Source organism: Branchiostoma floridae, chromosome 18 (assembly GCF_000003815.2).
Source record: "Branchiostoma floridae strain S238N-H82 chromosome 18, Bfl_VNyyK, whole genome shotgun sequence".
Classification (NCBI taxonomy): domain Eukaryota; kingdom Metazoa; phylum Chordata; class Leptocardii; order Amphioxiformes; family Branchiostomatidae; genus Branchiostoma; species Branchiostoma floridae.
Genome location: NC_049996.1, coordinates 9,988,377 through 10,004,309, shown reverse-complemented (window position 1 = coordinate 10,004,309; position 15,933 = coordinate 9,988,377). Strand labels below are relative to the sequence as shown.

The 15,933-nt window shown below is 41.6% G+C and overlaps 2 protein-coding genes across 2 annotated transcripts; one reads left to right on the top strand and one right to left on the bottom strand.

The window, feature by feature from the left end:
- Window positions 1-6,147: 6,147 nt before the first annotated feature.
- Window positions 6,148-8,771, top strand: LOC118405927. The gene is made up of 4 exons (XM_035805781.1): window positions 6,148-6,223; window positions 6,593-6,708; window positions 6,956-7,103; window positions 7,325-8,771. The coding sequence occupies exons 1-4, from the start codon at window positions 6,151-6,153 to the stop codon at window positions 8,023-8,025; spliced, it is 1,038 nt and encodes a 345-aa protein (XP_035661674.1). The 5' UTR covers window positions 6,148-6,150; the 3' UTR covers window positions 8,026-8,771.
- A 2,604-nt stretch (window positions 8,772-11,375) lies between these two features.
- On the bottom strand, window positions 11,376-14,342 carry LOC118406178 (GDP-mannose 4,6 dehydratase-like). Its single transcript, XM_035806060.1, has 2 exons — window positions 14,227-14,342; window positions 11,376-13,160 (listed from the first exon to the last, which is right to left on the bottom strand). The coding sequence occupies exon 2, from the start codon at window positions 13,151-13,153 to the stop codon at window positions 12,041-12,043; it is 1,113 nt and encodes a 370-aa protein (XP_035661953.1). The 5' UTR covers window positions 13,154-13,160; window positions 14,227-14,342; the 3' UTR covers window positions 11,376-12,040.
- Window positions 14,343-15,933: the final 1,591 nt, after the last annotated feature.

Here is a 15,933-nt window from a genome sequence, read left to right as displayed (position 1 = left end):
ATGATTTGATGCTAGCAATGATTTAAGTTTAAAGGATGCTCGCATAGCTTTTACTCTGAGTTGTTTATTGGCACGGTGAAATGATCCTGATGGTGTGATGTCTACTCCTAGGTAAGTGTAAAAGTTTGTGAAATTTATAGGTTGTCCTTGTGACTGAAAGGGGGAGCGTTTATTATAGTTAGCTCGCCCATTTTTTGAAAATATCATAACTTTAGTTTTTTCTCTATTGATCGATAGTTTCCAAGTAGAACAAAATTTATCTAGTCTTTCTAGGCAATGCTTCAGACCCGTTTCCGATTTTGAGATGAGCACAAGGTCATCAGCCCAGAGAAGGCTACTTATGGGGGTATCGTTTAGTATTACAGGGTCGCATAATGGTGATGACAATCTGTCTGGAAGATCATTAACAAATAGATTAAAAAGGAGTGGGCTTAGATTGCATCCCTGTCGTACACCGCAAGAAGATCTAAAGTAATCTGAAAGGCCGTGAGACGTTTTCACACAATATTCTATATTATCGTACATTGATTGTATAATGTTGAAGAAATTACCACCTATACCCGACGATAAGACTTTGAAGAATAAACCTTTTCTCCACACAGAATCAAAGGCTTTCCTGAAGTCTACAAAGCATGTGTATAATTTTCCGCCGGGTACAGATAACTGTTTATCAATGAGAGATTTCAGCACAAAGATGTTATCACTGGTCCGAAAGTCCTTTCGAAATCCAGACTGAAAGGGGGACAAAATGTTGTTGTTTTCTAAGAAGTGCTGTAAACGGTTGCTGAGTACTGATGTGAACAACTTTCCGACACAGCTAGAAATGGCAATTCCTCTGTAATTTGAAGGATTCGATGGATTGCCACTTTTGTATATGGGAACAAGAATGCTCTGACTCCATTGGTGTGGGAAATATCCAGAGTTAAGGACTATATTAAAGAGTTTTCGCAATGGTGGTATAAGTTTTGTATTGGCATATTTCAGCATTTCATTAATGACGGAGTCTGTTCCACACGCTTTGCTGCATTTTAATTTACGCAGCCCCTCCAAAATTTCTTCATTTGAAATGTCGAAATCTAGAGGTTTTTCTGTAAGTTTTTCTAGCGTGTGGATAATGTTGTCTGTAATGTTGTCTGCAGGGTCGCTACTCACAGAGTGTGCTTCAGTGCTTTTGGTAGCTGTCTGGACAAGTTCAGGCCTTACATTGTAGACATGTTGGTGAAAGTCTTTATCGGATTTGCTACTTTCAATGAGGTCATTTAAATTTTTAAAGTGGGTTCTCCACTCTTCGGGGTTAATGTTATCATCAATGTCTTGTTGATCACTTTCATCCTGCTTTTGTAGCTTTAATTCTCTCCAGAACTTTTGAGGATTTTCTTTACTGAGTTTGCTTAGTTTGTGCCATTGTCTTTCGTTGAAAAGCCTTTTTTCTGTTTTGATTTTCTTCTTGTAGACTTTTAGATTGCAAAAATACGTATGGCGGACATCAAGTCTCCACGGACATTTTGAAAATTGGGAAGCTAAGTTATTGATTTTGCGTTTCAGCGAGGCGCATGATGGAGTGTACCATGGCTTACTTTTCTTTTTCTTTCTTCTTTTGTTCCTGAAAGTGATTTTTCTTAAAGATTTGTCGGCCACACGTGTGATAATGCCAGCAAATTCCTCTACTACACTCTCTACGTTGCAGAATGACTTATCCATAAACTTTTGTATGTCATTCAATGTTGATGGATCATGGAGCGCGTCTGAGAATTTCACTTTTGAGTCTTCATCCCAGATGTACTTATTTGGCAGAGGATGTGTTGGGATTTGAACCTGCTTAATGTACGGTGAATAATTTGTGGAAATAGAACAAGACAACAAACAATGGTCTGAAAACACAGAGAGATCATTCACTTTCAAATACTGAACTTTGGATAGAAATTCCGAGCTAACAATGAAGTAATCAACCACACTTGAACCATTATACTTGTGGCAGGTAAATTTACCGGATAAGTCTCCTGCGACCCGGCCATTTAGGATATTAAGATTGGCTGCCGAACAAAGGTCAATTAAATTATTACCGTATCTATTAATTGTTTTGTCGTAACTCGATCTCTGAGGCGTGTCTTTTAGATCTATGGAGTCGTGGTTTAGACAATCATCTTCAATTACTGTTTCCTGAAGGGACGCTGTTCTGGCGTTAAAATCACCAAGCAGCATGACATTACCTTGATTTGAGAATTTGCATATGTCATCTTGTACAATATCAAATAGGGAATTGTTTTTCGCTTCTGGGTTTGATGAGTTTTCCGGAGAGAAATACACACAGCCGACAAACAGATCTTGCTCTAGGCCAAAGAATATCTTATCTAACTTACACCAGAGGATATCTTTGTGTTTAGATGGTAGTTTTGTAAGACCTTTGGTGAGTTTGTTTTTGAACATAATGACTATCCCGCCTGAACTTCTTTTGGCAGTCTTTTTTACATCCCTATCACTTCTAAAATAATTAAAAGATTCTATTCTACATTTTTCCCCTGGCTTGAGCCAGGTCTCCTGGAGGCAAACAAAATCATATTCTTCTAATCTAGAAACGAACTCTTCATCTTGACATTTCCTCCTAAGACCACCTTGAACGTTCCAAGAACAGAACTTAAGTGCTACCTTTTGGATAGACATTCTTGGGTCAAAGGTGCCGAATTAGGAAGCCGGAGGTATCACAGACAATAGTTAGAGCATGGTTACATATGAGCGGAGTGTATCAATACAAAATTAACGTAACAATGGGGCATTACACAAGTAGGTATACATATGTATTCTATATTTTTAGGATCAGGTCCAAATTAGGCTATTATAGTTGAGAAAGTTTGGCGTCGAAAAATAAGAAAGGGATATTTAGTTACCTGATTCAGTCAGATTAGTCCGATATGCATCTAATGTGCATTTCTAAGTCAGTATCTCAGAAAGTCCGTCAACATGTTCACGAGCTTCTCTGCCATGTGACGTTTGTCTTGTGACGCACTCCATGTCGCTCCAGCCCGTTGGTTTCCGTTGTTCCACTTGGGAGGCGGCGGGGGTACTGGGTTCCACGGGAAAGGTGGTGGCTGACATCCAGCAGGGTTGAAGGGTGGTCGCATGGGAGGCGGCTGTATGTGTAGCTTGTTGTTCTGCAGTGTCGGTGTTTTCCTCACTGGCTTTGTGTTCTGTCTGGTTGGTTCCATGCGTTGTCTGTCAGTCCCAGGTCCTTGGTAGTGGCGCAGCGTGCGTTTAACGTCTGCTACCATCAGACTCACCCCTGCGCCAGGTCTTAAATGTATGCCATCGGCCTTGTATAGAGACCTGTCTTCTGATAGGAGCCGGTGCCTTACATGGATCAGCTGATCGTCTTCGCAGCAAGTCTTCTCGACGACAGAGTTGTACGTTGCTATGTTAGAGTTTAGCTTAGAGCGCATGTCTGTCCCTCTTGGTAGTACCTGGGACATGGCGATTTTGGCGTTCGGGTAGGCTGCTTTAGCCGATTGGACTAGTTTACGCGTTTGTTCCACACATACATCAATACTGTCCGGTCGTGTTTTAGTGTTAGCCAAGTCATTGGAGCCAACATGTATGATTACAAGTTCAGTGGTGGTGTCTGGTGACATTCTGATCCTTTCAACAGCTTTGGGTAATGTTGTTGTTTTGTCAATTTTAGTGCGCTTGTCTCTATACATTTTGTCAGGGTTGACGTCGTTCCACAGGGAATCTGCGAAAATCCTGACGTCCTTCTTGTCGCCTGCTGGGCCTGTTGTACATGTACTTTCGGTCGTGACTGGAAGTGTGGTGTTTTCGCCAGACTTATTGTCAACCGGAGCCGATATCTGGGGGGCAGGGGAGGCTGGTCGTTTTGGTACTGTAGTGATTGTGCTATCTACCGAATTTGCTTGTCCAGAGACAACGTCGGAGTACAAGCGTTGGATTCTGCAGTCGTCCTTCCGAGATTCCTTACTAGTATCTGTCGGTTTGGCAGATATGTCTGTACATGGAGTATGGTTTGTCAATGACAAAAGCTGGGCTTGTAGCGTTTCGTAGTCTGTTTCCCGGGAGCTTAGTCTGTCAGCGAGGTCTTTTGTGGTTTGGCGTTGCTCCTGGAGTTCAATCTCCATCTTTTCAAGTTGCTGGGCTTGCTTCTCTGTGACCTTCTTCTTATTCTGAAGGCTAGCCTGCAGGTCATCGATTTGTCTACTTTGCTTGTCCATTGTCACCTTGTTGTTGTAGACAAGAGTCTTTAGCTTGTTCATCTCATCTACTAGTGTTGTATACATGGCCTCAGCAGCAGCGCTTGTGTATCCTGTACTCGGTGGTGGGTCGTTAGGGCTGTTTCCGCTGAGTAGAGAGCGTCGGGATCGGTTGGACTGCTGAGATTTCGCTTCTTTACCCTTTCCTGTAGATTCACGTGTCTTAGTGAAGGGACTCAGAATAATGTTCTCAAGTCCACCTAACACCTTGCGGATTGTGGGTGAGGCTACAGACTTAGGTGTTGTATTCTCTGCGTGATTTTCCTTTTCTACGGTCAAATCTGTTGCAGTCTGGTCTGATTTAGCTTGGTTTTCATGACAATTACTGTCCGATGCCATCATGGCGGACGACCCATCCTCTGAATTAGGCACCATTGTTTCAGTGTTGTTGTCTATTGTTCTATTTTCCGGTTCTTCATTGTCAAGTCGGCCATTTTGTCCCGAGGACGCGCTAGCTGCATTATTGACAGCTTCTTTCAGTTCGGGGAAAATGTCATCAACATACCATTTTGCACCCTTCCCATGTATGAGAACCGTGCCAGTAGTAGTGTAGAAATGTACAGTCAGCACTTTGTTGTTGTCTGCTGACTTACTTAGGTCCGTAACTGACAGCTGTGTATCCTTGTTCTTCCATGCAAACTTGAATCCCGTCTCATGTTCGAAGGACGAGTTGAAGTGCGCTTTGTTAGCATTTATCCAGAGAGGTACACGATCGGGTGAGGTTCGGAATTTGAGACTACATACCGTGGTCTTACCGGCATCTGCGTGATCCTCGGTGATCTGTTCAAACTCCGTAATGTTCTTCGCCGGTGTGTTCCACGGCTTGGTACTGCCGGACCGGGTCCTGTATCTCTTTGTCTCCGTCGGCGGCTCCGGCGTCCCAAGCTCCGTCGCATTTTTTGGTCGTCCCATGGCGATAAACACGTTAGATGTCTTCAAATATCAAACTCTATGATCTTATCTGGTACGGAAATCTACGTAACTTGTATATATCACTCCGCAACACATATAAACCGCTCTAAATTGATCTACTGACGGAGCGCACGCGACGCACGTCTAGTCACGGCCGCCATCTGGTTCAGCCCCAGCGCCGCTCATACCGGTCCAGTCTAGCGGCACAAACGGACGCCTCGCCCGGCCACACGGAAGACCCGTTACCGGACGTCCGTAGCGACGCTTCGTTTGAACACTCTAACCAGGCTGACGAACCGTGTTTCAGTCCTGACAACATTGGAGACCGTCCATCGCTACCGGTAAGCTGTAGTTCTTATACACACGTTGGTCAAACTGAACAGAATCAAGCACTTTATGTTGATAATCCACTCATAGAAGCGGAGAAACACTCGTCAAAACAAATCTACAGTACTGAAGTTGAGAACGCAGAGAGCGTAGACTTGCCATACTCCATGAGTGGCAGTCCATCAGAAGCGGAAGAACCTCCGTCACAACACATCTACGTTACTGAAGTTGATAACGTAGAAAGCGTAGTGCAATACCAACTGAGGGGTGCCTGTCACAAAGAAGCAGTGTCTACCTTCTATCAATGCGGTCAAGATGTCGACGATACCAGTATGGACAAGCGAGATGTCGGGGTCTGTGGTGCAGACAGTGAAGCCGAAAACATCGGTCATGATGAAGTTCAAACAGAAACTGTCACCCAACAGTCGGAGGATGTAGAAAGCTCTCGACAGAACAGAACAGAGAGTGAAGTTATGTCTGATGACGACTGTATCCGTCCATACGCAGTCGCTTATAACCAATACGGTAATAGAATTAGAAGGACAACTGGTGAAGAAGGGGATGCCTTAACATTCAACCATACGCCGTTACTTATGACGAAGATAAAGGGCATAGTGGAAACCAAACATCTACCGTAGGGTCAATTCTCAACCCCATGTACAGTGGGAACGCGTCACCGCTCAACCCAGCCTACGTCCCAAATGTTCGGCAACCACAGGCAGGTGGAGGTAAGACATGTTAACAAGGTTCTTCCATTTGAGTTACTGGTACTTCACTCTGCTAAAACAACGCTGTGAAACATTGTGTCTCTATCTATACCTGCATGTCAATTACCGTCGCTGGCGATGGTCGGATGGTTTGTATTGTTGAGTTCAACTCCAGACGCTACAACAAGGGTTTTGTACTGATGATTTAGTTTCTATTCTCACAGGTTTCTACCAACAGAATACGTTTTTGTCACCAACGATATAAAACGCCACTAACATCATTTTCTAGAGAGGGGTAGAAGGAGAGAGAAAGATAGCATCTACCACATTTTGTGTCGGTGTATTGTAGAAGAATTCTTCTCATCTTTGCCTTCCGTTTTTCTTTTCCAGGTCAAAGGCACGCTAGTGCCATCATCATGGGAGTAGCCGTGGCAGGACTGTTTGTTCTTACAGCTCTCTTCATTTCAACCTTCATACCAGGAAAACAACACAGTTTCACACCAACGGTGAGAAGTTATATACTTCGATTGCACAAAAACATTACGTATATCGTTTTTTTATCTATTATATTTTGATACATGTAGTAGTAACTTTGTGTATTCTTATGTATTCCTATGAATCTCATATCTCATTGTTTCCACTCTCAAGTGTAGCTTGGGTAGTCCAGTGGTTAGTGATCGCACTTAGTGGTCAGTTGGTGTGAGATCACTTTTACTACTTTTTTTGCCAACGACACTTTCGTTTTTGTGTCAGACATGGCCGAACCCCACCTTCACAGCCCAAACGGATGGAAGCCAACTTGTGGACTACACGTCACCTCGTGTGGACTACACGTCACATCATGTGGACTACACGTCACCCAATTTGGACTACACGTCACCTCAACCAACCAGCACTGAAGGTAATACACAGGCGCACTTCACAGGCGCACATGTCTAGAACATGCAAGATGATCGATAAAAAGCAACCTCATGCTATCAGCTTGTGCATAATAAATTGTTCCAGTTCAGAAAAATGATATTCCTCCTGGTTAAAAAAACACACAAAAACACACAAAAAAACTACACAAAACACTTTAGAACAAACTAGATTGATCAATATTTCTATTTTACTCTTTCTCAGGAAAAGAACAAGGCGAAGTCGAAGAAACAACAAGTGCCGTAGGCGGAAAGAAACATGAAGCGGGAATAATGCTCCGTGAACAATGTAGTGTTGTCGCGTCGCCTAGCAAAGAGGTATATATGTCTGGCGCCTCAAACAGGCGGGTCATAATACTGGACCCAAGAGGCCTCCGCAGTTTTTCCACCATCGCGTCAGAGACTGAGTGCGAGGCGATAGATCCCGACGACATTTCCATCGGCGGGAGGGGCCGCCTATGGGGCATTGGGAACTGTTACCCATCTGCTACAGGGCTAATTGTGAGGTACACAAAGAAGGAGCTTGACACTTCAACATTACATCCCTTCCTGCCTACCAATACATGCCTTGGCATTTTGGTGGAAGCACTTGGCGATCGTCGTGTAAAAGTAACGTTCTATTCTGACTATTTACTGGTAACGGTTAGGCATGTGAGCGGCACGGTTGTTCGCAAATTCAGGGTGCGGAACGGTTTCAGGATGCAGCAGGGTTGGGGGGACGGGTACCCCGGACTGGTCACGGTAGGGCGGGGTGGAAACCTGTCTGTGGCCGACCACTGGGACATTCATGTGTACGCGTATAACGGAACCGGTCACCATCTCCTCAGGTTCGGAGATGGTGACATAACAGAAATCATGGCAATATTTGGCATGTGTATAAGCAAATGTATATTCCCCCACTATTGATCTTGCATGTTTTTAAATGTCAGTGCGTATCTTTGCGTGATGATGTGAGATTTAGGTCCAGAAGTAGCTCTCTTGCTCACAAAATCATTTCCCCTTTTTGCTATTTCCATCGAGCCCTTGAACACATGATAGATGATATGGATGTGAGCAATGCAGAATCGTAGTTTTGGAATTCATAACGGTAAAGTTTCAAAGCTGTCGTTAGGACACCTTTTCCCATGGGGCACATGGAAGTAATTTATGACTGTCTCCATCCTTAGGTTTTCGCCAAAAAAAGACATTGCTGTAAATTGAAATCAACAAAAGGGTTGCTGTACTTACGTAACATAGTGATAATTTTAAATAACGTTAACGTTAGAACTCGATATGTGTGGACTAAAAACAAGCTGTTAGCTGAAATTTCGTTCCTTCTAGTCCACAAAGAGTCTGTTCTCATTTTGAATTTTTACTCCGTCAGTTTTAGCAGATAAGTTTTGCCGATTTGGCTTCTCCTAGTGACCAGGTATCTCGTGTTAAAATATGTCTGAGATATTTTTTAAGACATCACAAGATGCAGGACTTTTCGGCTCATGCAGAAAGATTTGATCTGAAAATCGTGTTTCAGAAATTAGGCTGAGGTCCGAGAACTATGACTATTGATGTGTCGTTTATGTGTTTAATATGCTTAACTTATTGGCTAGACTCATACATATCTACTTTAATCTGTTAACAGCGTCATACTGATTGAAATAAAGATTGTCTTCTGACGTATTCTGATTGATTTTTTGTTGCACGAATACGATTACGTAAAAAGTAGAAGCAATTTACCTACTGGATATGACAATAAAAGAATGATGTGAAAGACTGAAAAGGCTGGTCTACCCTAAATTCTACGTCTGTCTGGTAGAGTATGTTGTAGAAAAAGTTGTTTCTATCGCTCTTCGTAACAATCTGTAGAACAAACAACAACAAATTGCTGTTAGTCTCTGAAATAGTGGCCCTCTGTTTGTAGAAATTATTGAATAGAGTCAATAGACCTAATCCCAAAGTCTCGTCGACTTCAGGCCAAAACGTGAGGAAAGAAATACATAATAAAACTTGAAATTGTCAATGAAATTGTATTTTCTAACAAATAACGTACGTGCAGAGCCTCTCTCATTGGTCATGCCGCAAAAAGTTGGACTCTCATTGCACTTGGGGCACCGGTGTGGCACTGCGGGGTTCATTCACCGCAGCACTATTTTGTTATTTTCGCAATTTGTAATGATTTAGGTATTAACGTTACATAATACGTAAAAGTATGACTTAGAACACAAGAAAATGCACAAAACCTAAGAAAATTCGTTCTTTAATTCGTTGTGTCATCTACGAACCCCGCAGTGCCGCAACGGTGCCGCAAGTGCAGAGAAAGTCCACCTTAAGTTATCTTTTTTTCGGGTGAGCTGTTGATTGTGCTGGGTGTCAGTCTGTTTGCAACCATCAACGTGTTAAACACAGAGGGTAAAGTGTCGCTAGTAATACAAAATGTAGAAAGCTACGGTGTCTGAAGTGGCTGTTGTTTTTATAATGTAATCATCTGAACATTTTTGTGTCCACTCGTGTTTATGGAATGCTTTACAATAAAATCTGATCAACAATTGAAAACTCTACACATGTATTTAACAAATTGAATCATAATCAAATCAAGCTAATGAGGACCAATGAGAACCAAATTAACAGGTGGCGCCGTGCATGGGAAAGAAACGCAAGATGGCGGCTTCACATGGCGGACTGGAGAAAGATGTTGTAAAATCCGTGCTTGGAGGCCTCGTCTCCTCCGTTTTGGGTGGTGAGTGTTCCATAACTTTATTCCCCGTCTTCTTTTGCCTTGATACTGAGTAGAACTAGGTGAAATATTGAATAATAGCAGAGAAAGTCCCTCTTGAACACCGGTCTCGCAGCTGATTATGGTGTGACCAAACTGGCGCACAGTACAGTCACATATCCAAACAATCCAAACTTGACGGTTCGAAGTTTGAGATTGGCAATGATATCTAAAACGTATTTCATATACGTGCACAAAAGCTATGCTCTGTACATGGAGCAAAATTTCCTAGCATGCATGGAATTGATGTCGGTTGTTTATACATGATGTGTTGTGTGTGTGAGTGTAAATACTGTGTACAGATATAATGATGGTCAAAATATGGCTTAAGCTAAAGAGTTTTAGAGTAGTTTGGCGAGGAGAGGGTATGGCTAAAACCAAATTGTTTCTACATATTGGAATTGTTCTAATCTATCATGTCTTTACTTGGAAAAGACACTAGAGTTGGTCATTTGATTATATAGTGCAATAACAGAACATGTTGTGATCTTCAGCACCAAGGACAGGGCCAAAACAACTTTCAGAATTACCTTCTGCCTCCTGTCCTAACTTGTAGACTGTATCTAATCATGGCTTGATGTCGGCTTGAGGTACTAAACAGTCCTCCCAGGCTGAGATGATGAGGATTTTATAATATATTTATGACAACTAACCAAAACCTCCATTCTCTATCGATCTTGACTTAGATCCTGGTTGTAATTGTCATGACCCAGAAGTTCTGCCATAGAAGTCTTCCACAGTTCCACAGTTGTGACTTGAGCATGTTGCTTAGTCATGAGCTACATGCTCAAGTATGACTTAAGGTATGCTTGGTATGTATAGAAAAATTTCCTAAGAATCAGTTCATTTTCTGACTGTTCAATGGCTTGTAAAATGGTACCTTTTAGTGTACTATTTGTTATATAAATACCGGTATGTGTGAATTTGTAGGGATGAGCAGTTGAAATTATAGTTTTTGTGTTTTGGACCAACTGGTGTATTTTTTTTTAATGCAAGGTGTAGGAAGAAGATGGAGCAAGATGACTGTCCACTGTGCATGTGCTCCTGTCCTGATGAGATGAGACTTGTGATGACAGAGGCACCAGGTGATCATACACAGGAGTATCAGGCAAGGTGAGAAATATCTCAATCATGCATTTTGTGTACTGTTTGAGACATTGTTTGAGACATGTGTGTAACATTTAATGTCTGTATAGTTAGATGACTGCTGACTGCTGCAGTAGTGAGGACTCCTGTCTGAACCTGACAAGACTGGATTGGAACAGACAATTTGAAGCCTCAAGAGGAATATTTAGGTGAGAAAATTCAAATTTTGTAATTTTACTCACCATTTCCATGTTTGTTTAGACATGTATATAACTTCTTGTGTCTGTATAGTTAAGTGTCTGCTGACTCAGATGCAGTAGTGAGGGCTCCTGTCTGAACCTGACAAGACTGCATTGAGCTAAACCAGACAAGGTAATTTGAAGACAAAAGGACAAGATAACAGAATGCACAGGTGAGACAATTGATAATTTACAAGATGTATTTGAATGAGCAATCTACAATTCTCTAATTCTCTCAAAGGTCTTATACTTAATAGAAACAATGCATCATCAGTAACACTTTTCAATTCACTTTTGTGACTGGGTTAATTTGAATGACAAGCATGGCAGATTTAAGCACCATACAAAAATGCAACTACTATGGCCATAGTGGAGTCTTCAGACAGTTGTTGGCCTTTTAACTTAACTAGAATGTAATTCTTTACATTGCACTTTGACAAAATCCAGATAGAGATGTGGGACATTATCCTGTCTTCTTTGCTCACACCACAATTCAAAAGAAAAAAAAAAATTACACCTTAAAATGGATGGTAGCATCTTTGCCTGATTTCTAAGAAAGTACACTGCTATGTACATACTGTATGCTGGTCGGACAAACATTGATAGGGAATTAAGCAAAACCTATTTTCCAATAAAAGACTATACAGTACAACTGTATGTCAGACGCTTCAGCCCTTTACCAGGTCAGCACATGGCTAATCAGACAAACTCAGCACCACACTTAAACCCTTACCGCTGACCCTAACCTTATCTGAGTTCGTAAAGTGATGAATCATACTGATCCCCTATTTGTAAACTACAATCATATTTAGCTTTAAGACCAGGATGACTTAATCCTAAATTTGCATCAGGAAGTAGGATTTGCTTTCATGAACTCAATATCAGCATCCACCATCTCAGCAACAAGATCCTCAAAGGAAACTGACGGCTTCCAGCCGAGTGTTTTTCTGGCCTTTGTGCTGTCTCCTTGGAGGAACTCCACCTCTGCTGGCCTGTAGTATCTCTTGGAGACTCTGACCCGTACGGTGCCAGTTGATCTGTCCTTGCCTACCTCTTCCAGCCCGTTACCTTCCCATATGATATCTACTCCGATATGCTTGAATGATGCAACGACAAACTCCCTGACGCTGTATGACGTTCCTGTGGCTATAACAAAGTCCTCTGGTTTCTCATGCTGTAGCATCAGCCACATGGCTTTGACATAGTCCTTTGCATGCCCCCAGTCCCTTTTAGCATCCAGGTTCCCCAGTGTAATGTGGTTTTGCTGACCTAGCAGAATTTTGGCCACCCCTCGGGTGATCTTCCTGGTGACAAACGTTTCCCCCCTCCGCGGACTCTCGTGGTTGAAGAGGATACCGTTACAGGCAAACATGTCGTAGGCTTCCCTGTAGTTCACCACAACCCAGTAAGCGTACAGCTTGGCTGCTCCATAGGGGGATCTGGGGTAAAATGGCGTGGTTTCTCTCTGTGGTACCTCTTGTACCAAACCAAACATCTCACTAGACGATGCCTGATAGAACTTGGTGGTGTCTGAGAGGCCCGTTGCCCGTATGGCATCCAAAATTCGTAGCACGCCCACACCATCAACGTTTGCGGTGTATTCTGCGAGATCAAACGAGACTTTCACGTGACTCTGCGCGGCCAGGTTGTAGACCTCGTCAGGGCGGACCTCAGCGATGACCTTCATGAGGCATGTGCTGTCAGTCATGTCTCCGTAGTGCAGGTGGAAATTCCCGGATTCTGTGTGGGTATGGGGATTGCCGTAGAGATGTACAATCCGACCTGTGTTAAACGTTGAGGCCCTTCGAAGTATGCCGTGGACCTCGTATCCCTTCTCTAGTAGAAACTCCGCCAGATACGATCCGTCCTGTCCGCTGATGCCAGTAATCAGGGCCACTTTGTTTCCCGGTTTGTCTTTTGACTCGCCATCAACTTCTTCGGGCCTCTTGTTGTTTTCCATCCTTGATCTGTAAAAAGATAGAAACAGTTTCCTCTGTAAGGTAATGATTAAAAAAAACCTTAAAGTCAATTAACAAGCAAAATGGTGGGAATTGCGTACTTGTGATAAGCTAGTTTAAGGTGTGCACCACTATGTATATTAGATTATTTTAATACCAAATTCATTTGCATAATTCATGATAAAAAGTAAACATGGAAATCTGCTGTATAAAAGGACTTTGCAATGCATTTCTTTTTGCTAAAGACAACCATCAGAAATAAAAGAGATTCTGATAATTACAGATTTATTTGCATAATCAATGAGACAAAGTTAAATCTACAAAGACTCAAAATGTGAACTCTTGTTGTATATGTAAGCTATTTTCTGTCCTAAGAATGACTTGTACATCTTATATAATCCCTTTATCATTGCATTGTTAGTGTAAGTCCAGTGACCCGAAAGTTGATAATTAAAGGCAGTGCCTTGGGCATACATCGTCCAGCTGCATGCCACTGTTACTTTTTACTACAGTAACTATGATCAGTGACCTGTTACATATGAGTCCCATTGCGACGTTTAGGTAGTTTGGGTCTGAAATCCTAAGGCTTAAGCGTCTATATTACTAGCAATTCCTGTAACTAATAGAGCCATGCCTGTTCGACCACATATCAGAGCTATCTTTCTACAAAGAGAATCACTATTTCAGTGAGTCCCTTCAGTTTTGTGCCTGCGATGTGTCAAGAAAATGCTCAGGCTGTAACATTTTAGCTATTGACGATCAGCCAAATGAACATCAGAAATGCACTCAGACTCACCAGGTCACTTACATATTACTAATGCCTCTCCTTGACACGTAATACTATGATACTTAAATTTTCACTCAAATAAGCAATTCTTTTGAATTGACGTAAATTGTAGTAACTTATGAGAAAAATATTCTGTAGTTAAGAACAAGGAGGTTTTACCTCCTCGTTATTAACTGAAAGAAGATTTAGCATTCAATGTAAAAAGGCCTTTACCGGTAGTGTGTAAAAAACTGCTCTTACTAGCCTTGGTAGCACAGGCATTCCTGTATTGAAAGAAAAGTACTGTACCTTCCTATGTTGCCTGGCAAACCTTCCTCAGGGATCAGAATTTCTTCTGTGAAAAATAGTCCCAACTGTGAGTCAGCAGCGTAAGAGGCAGTCTAAAGCGGATGCACCAGTGATTTAATCTGCATGATAAAAACTTGTCTAAACCTGTCGGTTCACTTTTTGTCAGTCAGACTACTATGCCATGTCAAAGTTCACTGGGTTTTTAATGAATGAATGAATGAAGACCTTTATTGTACATACATACCAACTGGGTTTAATAAACATCATAGCTAATGTTTCTGACTGAAATGGACAACATGATTTTAAAAGGTGTAGATGTCTACTACCAAGGAGGTTTTTAACCTCCTTGCTACTACAATATTTAATGTTGTAATGGGCTTTTGAGTAAACATAATAATCACCATTTTAAAATAATGTAGTATTTAGTTTCCTAAATACATGTACCATTATTGATCATAATTAACATGATGAACAGATGTCATGACCCCTAAAGCTTTACCTGTTCCTGGCAGGTACTCACAATCATGTCTTAGAGAAAAACAAATGCTATCATAATGATTGGTAGAGCTACATGTAAGGGCTTAACACAATTACCATTACTTATCTTTGATTGGGGATTTGGAGCAGAAAAACTAGACTGCAGATGTAATATATAGGGCAATTATTAAGGCTGTTTAATCATGTAGATTTGAACTCATTCAATAAAAAAGCAGGACTACTTTATTGGTGCTGTATGTAACTTAAATTCTTAACTGAACTCTAACATAATCGTCTGCATTCTGTTTTTCACTGTGGATAAGACTGACCAGACTTTCCCCAAGGCTAAGGACCACCTCTACATTGCTCTACACATACATTTTCACACTTAACCAACTTTGGAGCAACTTTTCAAAACACTTGTCAATGTTTTTATTCTAATGTGTAATGAATACAGTTAGGTGACTCATGATTCCTGTCTGAGCCTGACAAGATTGGATCAGACCAGGTGATAAATTTGAAGACCCAAGAAAAAGAATACGTGAGAAAAATGTCAATTCTGCATTTTAGCTATCATTTACTTGGACTATTTCAGACAAGTGTGTAACTTGTAATGTCTGTATAGTTAGGTGTCTGCTGACTGCTGCAGTAGTGAGGACTCCTGTCTGAAAATGACCAGACCAGGTGATTTGAAGACTCCAGAGGAATATCAGGTAGGAAAAGTCTGAACTCTTCATAATACCTACCATTTTCTCAGTGTTGTTTGAGACAAGTGGGTAACTTACATGTACTGTGACTGTTTGACTGTATACAGTTAGGTGGCTGCTGACTGATGCAGTAGTGAGGACTCCTGTCTGAACCTGACAAGACTGGATTGGACCAGACCAGGTAGTTTGAAGACCCAGGAACAAGATAACAGTATCTACAGGTGAGACAACTATTTAGATGATACCTGACTGTCTGCACTCTCCTTTCTTATAGGTCTTACAGTTTTGTGGAAATAACACACAACCAGTAGCACATAGAAAAAAAACATTTTCGAATGTAGTTTTGAATGAATTTCTATAGTCTGCTAGCTAGAGGCTAAATATCAGATGTACACACACTGTGCATGCACTCGTGAACATTTCACAAGTTGAAAGTACATGTAATAGGTAAGTGCCTATTCTTATAACATGTAGCTTGTATTAACTATCCTGTGATGTAATTAGGTTGTGTTCTGAACTTGCC